At 59.7% G+C, this 17033-nt stretch overlaps 1 protein-coding gene across 2 annotated transcripts in view; it reads right to left on the reverse strand.

Moving 5' to 3' along the window:
- Positions 1-1905: 1905 nt before the first annotated feature.
- The window catches only part of TEAD4 (TEA domain transcription factor 4), a 31138-nt gene continuing 16010 nt past the window's right edge, over positions 1906-17033 (reverse strand). The window contains exons 4-11 of one of the 2 annotated variants that reach the window (XM_068970539.1): positions 13146-13274; positions 11898-11941; positions 11446-11501; positions 9104-9243; positions 7693-7866; positions 3777-3878; positions 3223-3375; positions 1906-2158 (exon numbers count right to left, since the gene is read on the reverse strand). In XM_068970539.1, coding sequence (XP_068826640.1) covers positions 2045-2158; positions 3223-3375; positions 3777-3878; positions 7693-7866; positions 9104-9243; positions 11446-11501; positions 11898-11941; positions 13146-13274 — 912 coding nt within the window. In that variant the 3' untranslated portion in view covers positions 1906-2044. Of the gene's footprint in view, positions 2159-3222; positions 3376-3737; positions 3879-7692; positions 7867-9103; positions 9244-11445; positions 11502-11897; positions 11942-13145; positions 13275-17033 lie in introns of both variants that reach the window. The other variant, XM_068970538.1, reaches the window with a different exon arrangement.

Raw genomic sequence — 17033 nt, forward strand, 5'->3', positions numbered from 1 at the left:
GTTCAGTCCTGTGGGGGCACAGAGGTCACGGGCTCCCTTTATCCTGACAGCTCCGGGAACACGGGTGGGGAGGTGGGAGGGAAAAGGCCACGACGGTGACCAGGGGTGGGCAGGAAAGCCTCCCCAGACCCAAACCACACAAAGACGGTAGACGATTCTCAGGGACTCAGGGACCCCGCGCCTCCCTCCACATCACATCGTCTATAGATGAGAGCCGGGCCCCAGCACCCAGGAGGGAGACACGACTTGGCCCGGGGTCTAGCAGCTGTCCAGAAGGAAGCTGGAGGGCTGGTCCTCCTGCCCTGTCCAGAGCTGCCAGCAGACTGCCCCTTCAGGCTGTTCATCTAGGCAATGCCTCTCTTTCAAGAAGCAGCCCCTCTCAATTTCCGCCTCTTCCCTGAACCTTCCAAGCCCCACCCCCTCCCACCTCTGAATTCCAGTTGCTCTGAGGACCACCCCACCCCCACTTAGTCTCCCAAGCTGACTCCCCAGACTGCAAGAGTCAGTGCTATTAATAATAATGCATACTCACAGCACACACTCGTGTGCTTGGCACCATGCTAGGCACTCTACATATACGAGGTAGGTACTATTGTTATACCCATTGTACAGATGGGGAAACTGAGGCACAGTGAAATTAGGTAACTTCCCCAAGGCCACACAGTCCAAAGCTGAGCACCAGGATTCCAATCCTAGCCACTGACTCTGGAGCCCTGGCTCCTAACCACACAACACCTCCTCAACACCATCTTATTCACTTCATATCCCCACACATGTCCCTGAGATCTGCACACAAAACTCCTGCACGTGACTCTTAGTCTCCTTGGGTTCCAGGCTCCCGGAAGTGTGGTTCCCTATTAGGGAAGATGATAGCAAACAGCCACTAGATGGCAGCAAAGAGCCGGTTCCCAGTATCCCAAGGGCCAAGACGGGTAAGAGGACGGTAACTTTTTATCTCTTTAGCGCACCTTGCATCAGGCACTATACAGACATGTCCTCCTCACCAAGGCCGTCCCCCTCTACAGGGAGGAAAGGACACACGCTGAGACAGGGCGGGCAGCGGGGAGCCCTAGGACTGAGGCCAGTTGCCAGGAGGAACAGACCAGGGAAATTACCTCAGCTGAGGGGTCCCCTCCAGGCCCAGGGTGGGCTCCACTCCCCGCTCCTCCATCCCCAGGGTGCATAGAACCTTCCGTCCGGGGAGGGGGTGGTCAGCGCGGCTGCCCCGAGGTGGTCACCACCCAGCAGGCTTCTTGGCTGGGAGGCATTGGCTGTGAGCAACTGCATGGTCTCAGACCACCAGAATAGCGCGGACCTCAGACCAACGTTCTTGGCCATCACCACCGAAGAGGACGCCGAGGAACCCCAGGGCCCCCACCCACTCTCAGAAGCTGGCCCCAGCACTCCTACCCTCTCTGTCTTGGGCCCCCCTGACCTGGAACCCACCCCCCGGGCAGCTGGCGGGGCCAGAGAGTTCACGCCCACTGGAGCTAAAGAGCTCTGATTGCCCCTGTCTAACCTCCACACCTGAAACCCACCCCCAAGCTGGGCCGGCCTCCCTGTCGGCTGTTCAGGGGTAGCGGCAGCTTAGGCGGTGGGGAAAGTGGGGCAGACGCATCACTCCCCGTGGCCGAGGTGCCCGCACAGGACACACAGGCGGGGGACCTGCGCCCGTCCCCAGGCCTCTCACTGTGGCCGGAGCCGGAGGCAGGGCCTCCAGGGCAGCTCAGGGACATGCCATCTTGAGCGTCGGCAGCTGGCGACCGTCCTGGCCGAGTCCACGGAGCCCTGGCTTCACGGCCGCGCCCGGGGTGGCATCCGGCCCCTTCTCCCTCAGCCCTCCCGGGGCTCGCGCAGCCAGACGGGGCCTCTGAAGACGCACAGAGCTGGGGTTTATTGGGCTTGGGCAATTGCAGGTTCAGGCAGAATTTGCTCCTGGGTAGAAGAGTCACCACCTCAACTCTCGGTGCTTCGGGGGCTGCCCCATGGGGCCCCTCCCCTTGTCCCTGCACACGTGATGTCACCCCCTCCCTGTCCCTGGTCTCTACTCCTTCACCAGCCGGTAGATGTGGTGCTGAGCCCCGTGCTCACTCGCTGACACCTCGAAGACGTATGCGACGCACAGCAGGGTCTCCTGGGTGTCTCTGTTGGTGACCACCTGCAGGGGGTGGGAGGGAGGGCCTCAGGAGACAGTGTGCCGTCCGCTCCACCCACCGCCCACCCCCCCACACACACACACACCTACCTTCCCACACCTGCACACACCACACACCTGTCCCCCCACACCTGCACACACCACACACCTGTCCCTACACACACATCTGCATTCCCACACCTGCACACACCACACACCTGTCCCCCCACACCTGCACACACCACACACCTGTCCCTACACACACATCTGCATTCCCACACCTGCACACACCACACACCTGTCCCCACACACACACCTGCCTTCCCACACCTACACACACCACACACCTGTCCCCACACACACACCTGCCTTCCCACACCTACACACACCACACACCTGTCCCCACACACACACACCTGCCTTCCCACATCTGCACACACTACACATCTGTCCCCCCACACCCACCCGTGCCTTCCCACATCAGCACACACACACACAGCTGTCCCCCCACACCTGCACACACCACCCACCTTCCCCTCACACCTGCCTTTACACCTGCACACACACACACATCACACACCTGTCCCCACACACACACCTGCCTTCCCACACCTGCACACACACACACATCTGTTTCCCCACACTTGTCTTCACACCTGTCCCCCCCAGACACCTGCCTTTCCACCTGCTCCCACACACACACACCTGTCCCCCCACACCTGCACACACCACCCACCTTCCCTCCACACCTGCCTTCACACCTGCACACACCACCCACCTTCCCCCCACACCTGTATTCACACCTGCACGCACATTTGTCCCCATAAACACACTTGCCTTCACACCTATCCCCCAACACACAACTGCCTTCCCACACCTGCACATACACGCCTGTCCCCCAACACCTGCACACACACCTGTCCCCCCCACACACATCTGCCTTCCCACATCTGCACACACGCACGCCTGCCCCCCACACACACACCTGCCTTCCCACATCTGCACACACGCACGCCTGTCTCCCCACACCTGCGCACACGCATGCCTGTCCCCCCACACCTGCACACACGCACACCTGTCCCCCACACCTGCAGGATGGTGAAGTTCTCCAGCACACTGTTCATCATGTGCTTCTCGGGCAGGTGCCTCAGCTTGTGGATGAAGTTGACCATGTACTCGCAGAGCGGGGAGCGGTGGATGCGGTAGGAGTAGTGGCCGTTCTCGTAGCGCGCGCACTCGGTCTGCAGGGCCGGGGACGCGCGGCTTAGGAGGCCGCCGCCCACCGCCAGCCCGCCGGCTCCCAGACACCACCCGCAGGTGGGAGAGGTCTGGGGTAAAACACTGTGGGGGACTCAGTGCCAGGGTGTTGGCCCCCCAAGACCTGATGTACAGCCGGTGAGAACCACCAGGACGGGGGTGCCTGGCCTCCCACCGCTCCCCCGGCTCGTGCTGGGCGTGAGGCAGGCTGTCAGTGGTAAGGACGAGGTGAGGGTGAGACTGCCGTAATTCAGACAAGTCTGGGGGAAGAGGCGAGAAGCCCAAGCTGGGGGCGGTGTGTGTGTGCGCGTGAGGGGCCGGAGCCCAGGCGGGCAGCATGGCCTACCTCTACTTTCTCCACCACCTGCTTGCCGAAGGAGCACACCTTGGTGGAGCAGGTGATGACCATGTTCTCGGGGCTCTCGTACTGGCTGGACACCCCGTAGAAGGAGCTGCCCTCGTCCTCCATGTTGGTGTTGAGGTCTGCCTGGAGGGAGACAAGGGCGAGGGCAGGGTGGTGACTCAGAGGAGTCTTGGTGGAGGTCACGGCCCAGGTCCCAGGGCCAGGACACGACTGAGGGGGCGGCGCTCAGAAAGAACATGGATGAGGACCCTCAGAAAGCCTCCCCGCCCATTCACACGCAGGCCTGGGGTAAAGTCAGGCTGTGCAACAGAAACAGTGTCAAGAGCCTGGCCCCTGCTGCCCACCAGGTACTAACTGCCCAGCAGACAGGACCTCACATTGGCCTTCAGCGCAACGAGACCCTGCCGGTGCCTTTCAGCAATGGCTCTGGGGGGCCAGCCCCTTGCCATCTCTGTGGCCCCGTGAGCCCAGCCACCCTAGACTTGCATCTCAGTTCTGCCTCCAGATCAGTCTCCCCAACACCGGTCCCCTTCCACTCGGCCCCTCCTCTAACTGCTCTGAGAGGTCTTGGCACCCTCGTGCAGAACCCCTTTAAAACGGGAACAGCACCGGGTTGGCAGGGCCTGGCCTTGCCCCTTCCGAAAGGTGAAAACCCTGGAGGCAGGAACCAAGCTCTCCCAGGGCTCGGCCAGGCGCAGGGTGTGTGCCTTCAACAGTGTGGCACGTGACTGTCTGAGCCTGCCCCCTCACGCGGGCTCTGGGCGAGGAGTGGTCCTATAGTCACAAGGGAGACACCTAAGCTTCCTGCACCTGCCAGTCCTCAGAACCGCAGCCCCACCCCAGCCCAGAGACGCTCCCGGGTCTCCTGGCATCGCCTCCCACTCACCTGGCCTTTCAGTCACCCATGCATCCTGCCTGGCCCAGAACAGTCAGGGTAGAAGGGGAGAGGCTGCGACAGAGTCTCTGCCCTCAAGGAGTGTGTGTGTGACTTGGGGGGTGGGGGGGAGCAGCAAGAACAGGTGAGCGGGCAGCAGCTGAGAGAGAGAGAAGGAGATGAAGCAGAGATGCAATTCCACAGGGACCTCCCTGGCGGTCCAGGGGTCAGGACTCTGTGCTTCCACTGCAGAGGGCCCGGGTTCAATCCCTGGTCGGGGAACTAAGATCCGGCATGCAAAAAGAAAAGTCCCACAAGCGACGGTCCAGAGTCTGCCCCAGAATCTACCCCTGGGGACCTCAGCCAGCGACAGCCACAAGTATCCTCCGTGACATCCTAACTACGATCCCACTCCCTCAACAGCCCCGCTGCAGAATTTCCTGCCCACCAGGTACCCCTACTCTGAGCAACGCACTCACACAAGCTTGGCGTCTCCACCTTCCCAGCCTGAGAGCAGAGCTGCCTCCCTGTTACCCTGAGAGGCGCCCCACCCCCCACCCCTCGCGGCCCCTCACTCCCCTCCCCCATCCTATTCATAGCCACGGCGTGGTGGGCAGCTCGCAGGCTGTGCCCAGAACAGGTGTGGGGGATCGGGTGGCTGACAAATGAGCCAAGACAGCTGGGCAAGGGGGCTGGGGGCTCAGATTCATTGTCACGCGCTGGTATGTGCCCAGGAGACAGGGTCCTGCGACGGAGGAGGGGCAGGGGCCCTGTCCTCCCTGCCAGCTCGACCCAGCCTTTTCAATCCGGAGTTAACAGCCATCAGTGCCCAGGAGGCCCCCCTCCCTCCGCCGACAGACAGAGGAGGACTCTGCTGATCTCACAGGTCCTGGGGAAGGAGGGAGGGGTGCTGGCCTCTTGGCCCCTGCATCTCACATGCATGGGGCCCAGCCTGACCCCCCAACCCATCCTGTGCCCGATGTCCCTGCCAGCTGGAACCGACGTGCACCGGCGGACACGAGCCAACCATTCACTCCCTATCCCCCACCAGTGAGGGCAGTAACTCGGCAGGAGGGGCTGGGAGGCCGAGCTGGGGACATCAGAGTCCCCCCTCCTCCCACTCCAAGCGCCCTCTGAGCCACCCTGCAGCCTGCATGCCCAGGGCCTGGGGCCAGATGAGAAAACCACCAGGCGGGAAAAAGGAGGCAGGGAGGGGGCAGGGAGGGGGCTCACCATGTCCTTGCCCAGCTGTGTCCCTGCCTAAACATGTGGCCCATCTCGCGCCAGCTCCAGGCCAGGGCACAGGAGGAGAGGGTTTTGGATGACTGGGGTCTGGGGCTGCCCGGGAGGACCCCGAGTCCCATGATTAGCAAGCACGAGAACTGCCTTCCCCACATCACAAGTCTGACCTTCCCTGGCGCCTCTGCCTTCCCCACATAGGAAGAGAGGGTCCAGATGGTGGCTGAGGTCTCCCGGCCACCAACATGCACCCCCCACCCCACCTCCTCAGCCTGCTGCCCCGTCCCCAGCTCCGATTTCACCCACCCTCACCCTGCCCAAGCCTCTGGCCATCAGGGCTCAGGCCGAGGGCATAAGGCAGGCACACAGCCCCCTTCACCATCAGCTGCCCGCACACGCCAGGGTCCTCAGACACACAGCCTCTCACACGACCCCAAGAACCAAGTGCTGATTCTGCAGGTGGAGAAACAGGGTCCAGCGGAGCCAAGACTCCTGGGAACCCAACTCTCCAGCCAGACTCTCCGCTGCCCGCCTGGCTCTCCTTACACGCTGGAGGGCTTGCTGGTAGCCCGCCCCCAGTCCTGTGTGGTGACCGCTCCTGGGCGCTGAGAACGCGAGCTCCTGTCGGTCCATACAGCACAGGCTCTGTGTGCAGCCCACGGATGGGGCACTGAGGTCAGCATGGAACTTGCCCGTTCACGCTTCCTGGCATCTCCGTCCCCACCCCCTCTTCTCTCATCATCCCACCCCCAGCACCCCCAGAGTCAAAAGGAAGAAGAGGACCAGGGCCATGGGCCAGACTGGGGAAGGATGCTCTGGCTCCTCCCCGACTCCTGCCAGCTCTGATCTCCAGGCAGGATGCCCCCGACCATCTCCTGGAAGCGAAGTCTGGGCTATAGAAAATGACTCTGAATGCACGTCTAAGTCTGCTCTCTTCCTGCCCCCGCTTAGGGGCTGGGGTCCCTTTTTAGGCAATCCACAGCCTTCTCCACCAGGACAGGGGAAGCACCAGGGCCCTGAGGGAGGCACCAAGCACCTGGCGAAGCAGGAAATGTAGGGCGATGGCTACAAGCACACTCCCAGAGCTGGGTCTGCACTCTGGGCTGCCACTACAAACTGGGTGGCCCTGGCAGGTCATTTCCCCTCTCTGTGCCCCAGTTTCCCCTCTAGGGACCAAAGCTGTCAACTGTACCTCCCTTCGGTAGGGTGGCGGGGATGCATGCGCAGTCGCTCAGTCATGTCCGACTCTTCGCGACTGCATGGACTATAGCCGGCCAGGCTCCTCCGTCCACGGGATTCTCCAGGCAAGAATACTGGAGTGGCTTGCCATTTCCTCCTCCAGGGGCTCTTCCCAACCCAGGGACTGAACCCGCATCCCTTACGTCTCCTGCCTCGGCAGGCGGGTTCTTTACCACGAGTGCCACCTGGGAAGCCCAGTGAAGAAGAAACACGCTAATAAAAGTCTCCCGACGGCCCTGACCTTCCCCAGCACACCCATCACAAGAGGGACTGCAGGAGCCGGGCTCGCCGGGGTTAGGGGTCTCCAGCCAGGCCCTTGCTGACTCCAAGCCTCAGTTTCCCCATCTGTGAGATGGGGGTCTAGGGTGGCTCTCACCTGAGGGTGGCTAGAACACAGACTGTTATCTCTGAGTGGAGGAAGGCAGGTGCTGGTGAGAAGGGCCCCCACGCTGCTGTCTCCCCTGACCAGGGCAGGGTTCCCATCAGTGCCTCCTGCCAGCCAGGCCTCCCTGGCCAGGCTTTTCCCTCGGGGCAGTTGGTCATTGCCAAGCTAGGGCAGGAAGGAAGAGGCCACCAGAGACTTACCCAGAACTTCACGAGGAAAAAAGCGTTGGAGGGTCCACGTTCAAAGAGCTCCTTGAGGCCGCCCTTCTTCTCGGGGAACTTGTCGTAGATCTGGTGGATGTCCACGGCTTCGAGGTAGGGGTCACTGTAGCTGGGGCTCGACTGGCCGATGTGCACGAACAGGTGCTTGTTGTACTGTGGGCACAGGAGAGCTAGTCTGAGGGGCTGCGGGGCGGACGGACCAGCCCTGGGGCTCCGAGCCCAGCCAGGGGCCCAGAGCAGGGATGCCACGGCAGGGCCTCAGTTTCACCCCTGGTGACACAGAGCAGGAAGAAGGGCTGAGTGCACAGCAGAGTAAACAGGCATCCCGCACTTGGGGCAGGTCGGCCCCCAACAGGTGCTTGGCACGTGTTGGTCGCTATTTGCACTATTCTGAGTTGTGGCTCGGTCACTGAATATCCTTAGGTGGGTCATTTCTATCTTTGGACCCCCTCAATCTCATCTGTGATGGAAGACCACTGAACCAGAAAAGGGGTGTTTCCCCCATTTGAAGTGGGGGGCGGGGGCTGGGAACCCCTTGCTGCAATCCGAGAAAATCCACTGCTTTCACAATACATGCTGGGCTTCCAAGGAAGGGTTTGTCTGACTAACAAGTTCCTCACCTGAAAAATAAGCTTCTAAATGTCAAACTGGGAGTGGGGGGTATAGGAGGGAGGCTCAGGAGGGGAGGGGATATATGTATACATATGGGCTGATCCACGTTGTTGCATGGCAGAAACCAACACAACTCAGTATAGCTATTATCCTCCAATTTAAAATAAATTAAGAAAAAAATAAAGACCTTGAGAAATCTTAGCGTTTAAGAAAAAAAAGTGTTAAACTGAAATGATCGGTGAAGATTCCCAGGCTCTGGCCTCCTGTCCACCCGGCCAGGTGCTACTCTGAACTCTGCAGGTGACGCGGGTCACCCAGGATGGAGACACAGCAGGGCTCAAAATGGGGGTGGGCTGCTGCTCCTGCTGGTGCCCCCGAGGATGTGCGGCAGACAGACGGCTCCTTGGAGCCACAGGGGACAGCGCAGTGCAGCCTGGGGTGGGGCTGGGACCAGCGTCTTCAGAGGGAGAGGTGACTAGATGGGAGGAAGGAAGGCGTGAGGGACTAGGGACTAGGGTGGGGCACAGAGACCAGGGGAGGCTTAGGGGAGGGAGAGACGCAAGGTCCAGTGAGAAAGAAGCCAGGGGGAGGACAGGTGAACCAGGAGAGGATAAGAAGGAACAGGAACCTAAATTCAGTCCCAAGGTGGAGCAGAGCAGAGGGCAGGGAGAGAAAGCCAGAGCAGGCAAAACTGGAGCTGGAGGAGGCTGGGGAGCAGCACACTCCAGGAATGAGGATGGGGCGGGAGAAAATCCTGCTGGCGACGGCTAGGACCTACCGTATCGGGGTCCTGCTGCCGCTCCAAGAAGGCAGAGAACTCCAACATCCAGAGCTTGGAGCTGGCCACGCTGCGGCCCTGCCACGGGGGTGCGGGGGGCGCAGAGGGCGACGGGGCAGGTCCTGCTGGAGACTCGAACCCTGCACGCGGTGGACGGCACATGGGAGCCGGCCCACATGGCCTCCCCACACCAGCCTCCCCCAGACCCCCAGACCCATCGGAACCTGCTGTGTGCCTCCCAGCAGGCATGGGGGTTGGGGGCAAAGCACTGGCCAGCGGTCCAGGGGCAGCCCTGGCAGGGGGCTCAGCCCTGACAGTTCAGTCCCCTCTGGGCACAGGATGGCTCTCAAGGGAGGTGATGCTGGCCGGGGACAGGTTGTGGGGGGCAAGGGGACAGGGGTGGCTGGGGACAGGGGACGAGTGGAATGCCTGCTGGACCCAGGGCTTCCAGGGCAGGCACTGCTTGGTTCTTGCTCTGGAGGGGCTTCAGGTCCAGCCAGGGAGATAACTGGACAAATGACTACAATGACACGAGTCTCTGCCCAGCCCCTGTGACAGCATCTGGCCCAGAAGGGCGTGCAGGTTTGTGATTAAGTGAAGCAACGAATGTGATGAAAACAGACTGAGCGCTGCAGGGGGGTTCCTGGTCCACCTTGGCGATGGTCAGAAAGGCTTTCCGCAGGTGATGCTTAAAGAGGTTATGCAGCCGGGGTGGGAGGGAGGCTCAGGTGGCAGGGGATATATGTATACTTATGGTCGATTCACATTGTTGTACAGCAGAAACTAACACAACATCGTAAAGCAATTATCCGCGAATTAAAAATAAACAATAATAAAAAAATAAAAAGAAGTGATGTGGCAGGAGCAGGAGGCAGCAGCAGAGACAGGGGAACGGGCTGCAGGCAGAAGGCACGGGGCGGCCAGACGCTCAGTGGGCTGGGAGGCTCCGTCCAGCAGGTCTGTGCAGGAGCCGGAAATGAGGCTAGAGAGTTGGGGCCTGGCTGCTGGGTGGAGAGTACAGGTTTCAGCCTGAGCTCAGGAGGGTGACAGAGGATTCTAAGCAGGGCCGAGGAGCGATTGGCTGAGCATTTCTGCACATCTTGTTCCTTGTGGACGAAGGAATGGGCAGGGGCAGTGCTGGCCAGAGACGCGGGCCTCGTGGGCTCTTCTCAAGGGGGTAAAAGAAGAGGGCAGTGAAGAGGAGGGGACACAGGAGGGACGTGGAGGGAGCAAGACTGCAGGACTTGGTGAGAGACAGGACGAGGGGGCAGCCGAGGCAGGTAGGTCAGGAGCTCGGGGAGGAGACAGAGAAGAGATGGCAGAGGAGTGGGCAGAGGACCACGCTGGACACACCAGCTCACACACTGGACGCGTGAGCTGAATCCCTCGTTCATTTGTCCAAGGGCAGCTTCCCGAGTCCTGCCCAGTGGGGGCACACTGGACGTGGCCCAACACATGGAGGACAGACACCAGCCCGGGATGGTGCCCGGGTGCACGGAGAGGGACAATCACCAGGGAGCCTCTAATGGATTCTCAGCTGGAAGCACCGCGGTGAGAAAGACGCTTTAAGATAATGGGCGGGTTATGGGGTGGAAGAGCGAGGATATGGTTGCAGATGGGGAAGCTGGTCAAGAGGCCACGGCAGTGACCCAGGCAGGAACGAGGAGGGCCTGAGAGAAGCTGATGGGCAGACAGGGGAGAGCACAGATTAGGGGGGTGGAGGGTGGCCCCAAGTGGCCGTCAAGAACCTAGGAAGGCGGCAGGGCTCCTCTCGGAGCAGGAAAAGCCAGGCCACCGTGCAGGCAGGAGCCAGTCCCAAACCAGGAAAGGTGGCTAAGGGCAAGGATCCTGTCTCGCCCCGCAGAGGGGCAGGTGGAAGGACCCTCCTGAGAAAGAGGCAGGGACAGAGCTGGTCACATGAGCAGCCAGGCTGCCACCCAGCCTGCCCCGTCTCAGGAGCCTTCCCTCTGCTGACCAAGGGCTCCAGGCTGGAATGCCAGGCTCTGCGGGAAGCCCGTCTTGAAGGAGAGGATTACAGTGTCCCAGAGGGAGGCCAGCCCAAGCGCCAGGCTGGACGGGACGCACATGCAGGTGGGGCAGCTGCCCGGGGTACCCACCGTGCCCCTTGAACCATGCGCACGCTGCCAGCCCTGAGTCTCTCTGAGGAGGATGGCAGCTCCGGGCACACAGGGGTCTTGGCTCTGGAGAGGACTGGGGTGCACAGTCTGAGCAGGCACCAGGATGGCATTGAAGGGGGCGTGAGTGCCCAGCTGTCAGGGCCTGGGACCGGGACAGGAGCCACAGAGTGTGACACAGGAGGGAGTCAGACCCTGCCCACCCACCTGGCAGAGGCAGTGACGGCTGGACAGTGTAGGTTTGCTGGGAGAAAGGTTTCACACTGCAGGAGACGAGAGAGGACGCGTGAGCCCGGGGCAGCCTTGGAGCCTCGGTCAGGCCCCAGTGCTGTCTGTGAGGCAGCCCGGGGGGTCGGGACTCTGGCCTCCTGCTCCCTCAGGATTCTGGCCGGCCCACGGAAGCAGCATGTCTGTTGGGCAAACCCATCACTCCCTCCCTCCCACCCAGGCCAGCCTCCTCCCCTCGGGTCCCGAGCTCAGGCCTTGCTCCACCCAGGACAGACCAGGGCTTTGGCAAAAGCTGGGTGCGCCATCCTTAAGCACAGGGCCACCCGGAAACGCTGACTCCACCCTGTGGCCCACCCACCCTGTGGCCGGGGTCAACAGAATGGTTCACCGGCTCAAGTGCAGCCCAGGGAGCAATTAGAGGCCATACTCACTCGTGGGACGTTCCGGCTTGGCCTGGCAGAGCTCCTTGCCAAAACTGAGGAGGTAAAAGCACAGGGTCAGCAGAGCCCCGTGGGCATGGCTGGCATTGTGGAGTCAGACATGGCAGGGGCCCTAGAGCTGGAAGGGAGGCTGGAGCCTGGGCCCAGGGGCTAGGGAGGGTGTTAACACCCCTGCCTCCATCCAGGCAGCATGGCCTCCCAGAGAATGCATCCAGGAAGCCCAGCCCCAGGAACATCCCCCAATGCGGGGCTCCCAGGAGAAGCCCCCAGACTCACAGACACGGCTCCTCCCGTCTCCTCCCTGAGACAAGTCCTCTGTGACGGTGCCAAGCATGGCCCCCAACAGTCCTGGTGTCAGGCATCCTGCTTAGATCTGAGCGCCCCAAAGTCACGTGGGCACACCCCAGGTCCTGTCGTCCTGTCTACTCAATGCCCTGCTGGACTAGAGGCCTCTGGACACACTGAACGCCGGCCGGATGGGAGGCTCGCCAGACGGCCCCTTGTTCTCGGGCCTGGGCTGGTGCATTAGTCCCAAGAGCCAGGAAAACCCTATGCGGACACAGCCCTGGGAAGGAGGGGCCTTTCTGGACTGTTCTTAGAGAGGCCGAGAGACCCGTTCTCAGGCCAAGAAGTTCACATTCAAGACGAGTTTGCTCTGGGACGTCAGCCTCCACCTGGGAGGAACACCTGAGGGGGAGGGGGCATGAGGCCAAGTGGGGGCGGGGGTTACTGGGGACTGGCCAGTGCAGCCCCACAGCCTGGGGCCTAGGCTGCCTCTTCTGCACGTGTGCATGTTAAGCTGCTTCAGTCACATCCCACTGTTTACTATGACCTGCAGCCTGCCAGGCTCCTCTGTCCATGGGATTCTCCAGGCAAGAATACTGGAGTGGGCTGCCATGCCCTCCTGCAGGGGATCTTCCCCACCCAGGGATCGAACCCAGGGATCTCATGTCTCCTGCACTGGCAGGTGGGTTCTTTACCACTAGCGCCACCGGGAAACCAGGCCAACTCTGCAGAGCCCCCAGGCCGGCCATCTGATGGCGTGGCTTCGGCCTGTGTCCCTGCCAAGGCCCCTAGAGGGCGGTTCCAACACCTGCACGGCCCTCGGTCCTTGGTCCCTCCTTCCCTGAGAAGACTCAGGTGAGGACTCTGGCGTGGCCAGCGCCGTGTCTCCTCAGAAGTGGGAGGAGGGAGAAGGACAGGGTGGTCCAGCCTCTGGCTGCAGGCAGCTCCACTTACCCCTGAGACCGCTGGGTAGCCTGGGCCCCGGGTGAGGGTCATTTTACTGTGGAAGGCTGCGGCGGAGATGATCTGGGCGGACGACATGGCAGCCATGCTCTGCAGGGCCTTGTCCTTAGCTGCCTGATCCTGGGGAGACATTGGGGGGAGGCCTCAGCGCGAGCACCCTGGCAGGCCAGGAGAGGCCCCAGGACCAGGCTCCCACTCCTGCAGGGCTGTCAACCTTCCCTGTGACTCTGAGTAAGTCACTGGGTGGCTCTGATCCCTTTCCTCATCTGTCAAAGGGGACACTTGGCCTGCCTGTCACACTAGCGTTTAAAGAGACTTTGACCCACTCCCAGGCATATAGCCAGAGAAAAACATGATCCAAAAGGATACGTGCACCCCAGTGTTCATTGCAGCACTGTTTACAACAGCCAGGACGTGAAAGCAACCTAGATCAACAGAGGAATGGATAAAGAAGGTGTGGTGTACACATGCAATGGAATATTACTCGGCCATTAAAAAGAACGAAATCGAGCCTTTTGCAGCAACAGTGGATGGACCTAGAGAGTGCCATACTGAGTGAAGTCAGTCAGACAGGAGAAATGTTGTATGACATCCCTTATGTGTGGAATCTAGAAAGAAATGATACAAATGAACCTACTTACAAAACAGAAAGAGACTCACAGAAAACAAACCTACAGCTGCCAGGGGGAAGAGACAGTAGGGAGTTTGGGATGGATGGGTACACACTGCTGTATTCAAAATGGATAACCAACCAGGACCTACTGCATAACACAGGGAACTCTGCTCAGGGTTGTGTGCCAGCCTGGATGGGAGGGGGGTTTGGAAGAGAATGGATACATACATATGTAAGGCTGAGTCCCTTCCCTGTCCACCTAAAACTACTAGAACGTTGTTAATCAGTTATGCTGCTGCTGCTGCTAAGTCGCTTCAGTCATGTCCAATTCTGTGCGACCCCATGGATGGCAGACAACCAGGCTCCCCTGTCCCTGGGATTCTCCAGGCAAGAACACTGGAGTGGGTTGCCATTTCCTTCTCCAATGCATGAAACTGAAAAGGGAAAATGAAGTCGCTCAGTCATGTCCGACTAGTAACGACCCCATGGACTGCAGCCTACCAGGCTCCTCCGTCCATGGGATTTTCCAGGCAAAAGTACTGGAGTGGGGTGCCATTGCCTTCTCCAGTTAATCAGTTATACCCCCAATGCAAACTAAAAAGTTTAAAGTTCGAGGAAAAATAAAGAGATTTTGAAGGTCACCTGCCAGACCACAGCTCTCCTGTTACCAACCTAAGGGACACCTGTGAACAGAGACCACCCAGGCCTCGCTCACCTCCACACCAAGGGTGTCTGGGGCCCCACCTGGCTCATGGGAGAGGATGTAGGAATATGCTCAGCAGAGGTCATCTCCGGGCACATGGACCAGTGGTCCCTGTCTCAGACCTGGCCTATGGGTATCAACTGTACCATGGGCACCCACAGCTCCTGAGCCTTTTATGTGTCAGAATGTGACTGTCCTCTGTAGTCCAAAGACTCTCCCCAAAAATTGGGCTCACCCAGCACAAGGCTCTGAATGAATCAGCAGTATCATATGCTTATAATAAATCCTTGTTAATACTTGTCTAAGCCAATGGTCCCAATCTGAGCTCCCCAACCCCGAAGGGCCTCTCAAGCAATAAGACAACATCCTGTATTCCAAAAAAGTCCATATGGATCAGAAATAAGACCATACATACAGACAGTGGGCTGGTACAGGCAGCATTACTGGGGCTAAAACGCTGGGTTATGTCAACTTGGGAGCTGTGATTAGAAATCCTGTATCTTTATGATGGATTATTTTAAATGGGAAAAATACGTGGGCCCTTTATTTAATCACCAACTTGATGACCCAAATCTGTCCTGAATGATAAGCAAGCAGATTGCTGAGGGAGGGCCTCACAGCTCACAGCTGGGTTTGCTGTGACTTCACTCGCCCAGTGGGTGGCATTACAAAGGTCCGAGTGTTGAGCCCGGCACCCTGTGGGACACAGTGTGGGGCCAGGCCCTTCTACCCAGACTCTCAGGGACCTTTACAGTCACAGGGCACCAGACAGCCCCCAGAAAGTAAAGAATGCTGTCTCACTTTGGCTCTGAACATCACAGGATCTCTGTGAGGCTGGCAGGACTTGTCACACCCCTATTCTAAGATAAACTGAGGCTCAGAGAATTTAGGGGACCCAGGTGTTGACAGGGGTCGCAGGCCAGTGCCCTGCGAAGTGGGTCCAGGACAGGCCATCCATGACCTCTGACCTCTGCAGGCCCAGGGGCTGAGCAGACCGAGGAGGGGGCAGGTCAGGACCTGAGGGCGACCCCGTCTTCAGCACAGAGGCGGCAAGAGGCCACACTGAGTGGTGGGCACCCGAGCCCACTGTCCTTCTGGGGCCAATCTTGGATCCTGCTCTAAGGCGATCCTTATTAACCAAAGTATCAGGCTGCCTCTCTGCAAGGACCCTGGGGGTCTCAGGAGCATCACCCACGCTTGCTCGCTTCAGGACTTGGATGGGGCAGCATCCCAGGTACAGGCTCTGTTAACAGACCCCTGTTAACAGCACTGGGAGGCTGGATGGCTCCAACCCAAGGTCAGAGACCTGTACTCCTTTCTCATAGCTGGCCTAATGAACAGCCGGGGACCAGCAAGTGGAATAGGAATCGGGGGGAGTGGTGGGAGGGGGGTGGTGGTGACATCAGTGACCTGGTACTGAATTTTGAGGTCGGAGGGGGCCTCAGATAGCACCTTGATTAACCCTGTCATGTATAGGCAGGGAAGCTGGCAGGAGCTTGAGGTGGATGACCCAGCCAAGTGCCCACAGGCAGAGCCAGGCCAGTGACCCAAAGACTTCCACCTGACCTTGCTGCCCATGGAGGAGCTTAACTGCACTGGGCCCCAGACCCCTTGGAGAATATGGTAAAATCCTCAGACCAAATTCTCCCCTAAGTGCATACGCAGGAAAATGTGTGTATTACTTAAAGGACCAGTGGCTCCCCTTGAAGTCTGTCTCGTGGTCCACTGAGGCTGTTCCTGGCCCCTCATCAGAGTCTATGGACAGGGACAGGTTCAGTCCCCCCAGCACATGTGGGCCATACAGCTGGGCCCCTTGGGAATCAACAGCTCCCTTCAACAGCTCTAAACAGAAGCCTGGACACTCCAGTCTCCATCAGGTCCCCTGCTGGGCCCCACGGAGTCACAGGGCAGCCAGAGAGTAGAGCGGGGAGCAAGTGGGCGCCAGGGCTGAGGGTGTCCGGGTACATGTGCCAGCGTGAGAGGGAGGGACCAGCAGCTGCGGCCAGCCAGCTGTCCTGGGGGCAAAGGGGCGAGGGCTGGGCAGCAGCTGTGGGGGGTGGGGACGGCTGGGTGGGCAGCAGGGGCAGCCTCCTGTGGCCTCCCACCCACGCCTTCCAGGCTCCAGTGGCAGGGTCATGGGCCGCAGTCCCAGAGGGGTCCTCTGTGGTCCTCTAGCCCAGGGGCTTTGAAACTGGGTTCTCATATGTTTTCAGGTTCGAGAGTCGTGGGGCCTGAGAGGGACATAGAGGAGGGGTCCCTAGCCCACTCCTCGCCAACTTAACTTGGACCACAGCAGCTTCTCTGACATTGTATCAGTGATAATTCAGTTAGGAAGAAAAACAGAAAGGCTTCCACTGCTTTAAAAAAATGTCTGTGGGGAGTTCCCTGGTGGTCCAGTGGTTGGGCCGCTGCACTTTCACTGTCGAGGACCCACGTTCAATTGCTGGTTGGGGAGCTAAGATCCTACAAGCCGCACAGTACAGTCAAAAAAATTAAAATTAAAAAAAATTTGTTTTAATGTCCATGGATTTACTAGTCTGATCTAAGGCCCAAATGCTGGCTC

Source organism: Capricornis sumatraensis, chromosome 4 (assembly GCF_032405125.1).
Source record: "Capricornis sumatraensis isolate serow.1 chromosome 4, serow.2, whole genome shotgun sequence".
NCBI lineage: Eukaryota > Metazoa > Chordata > Mammalia > Artiodactyla > Bovidae > Capricornis > Capricornis sumatraensis.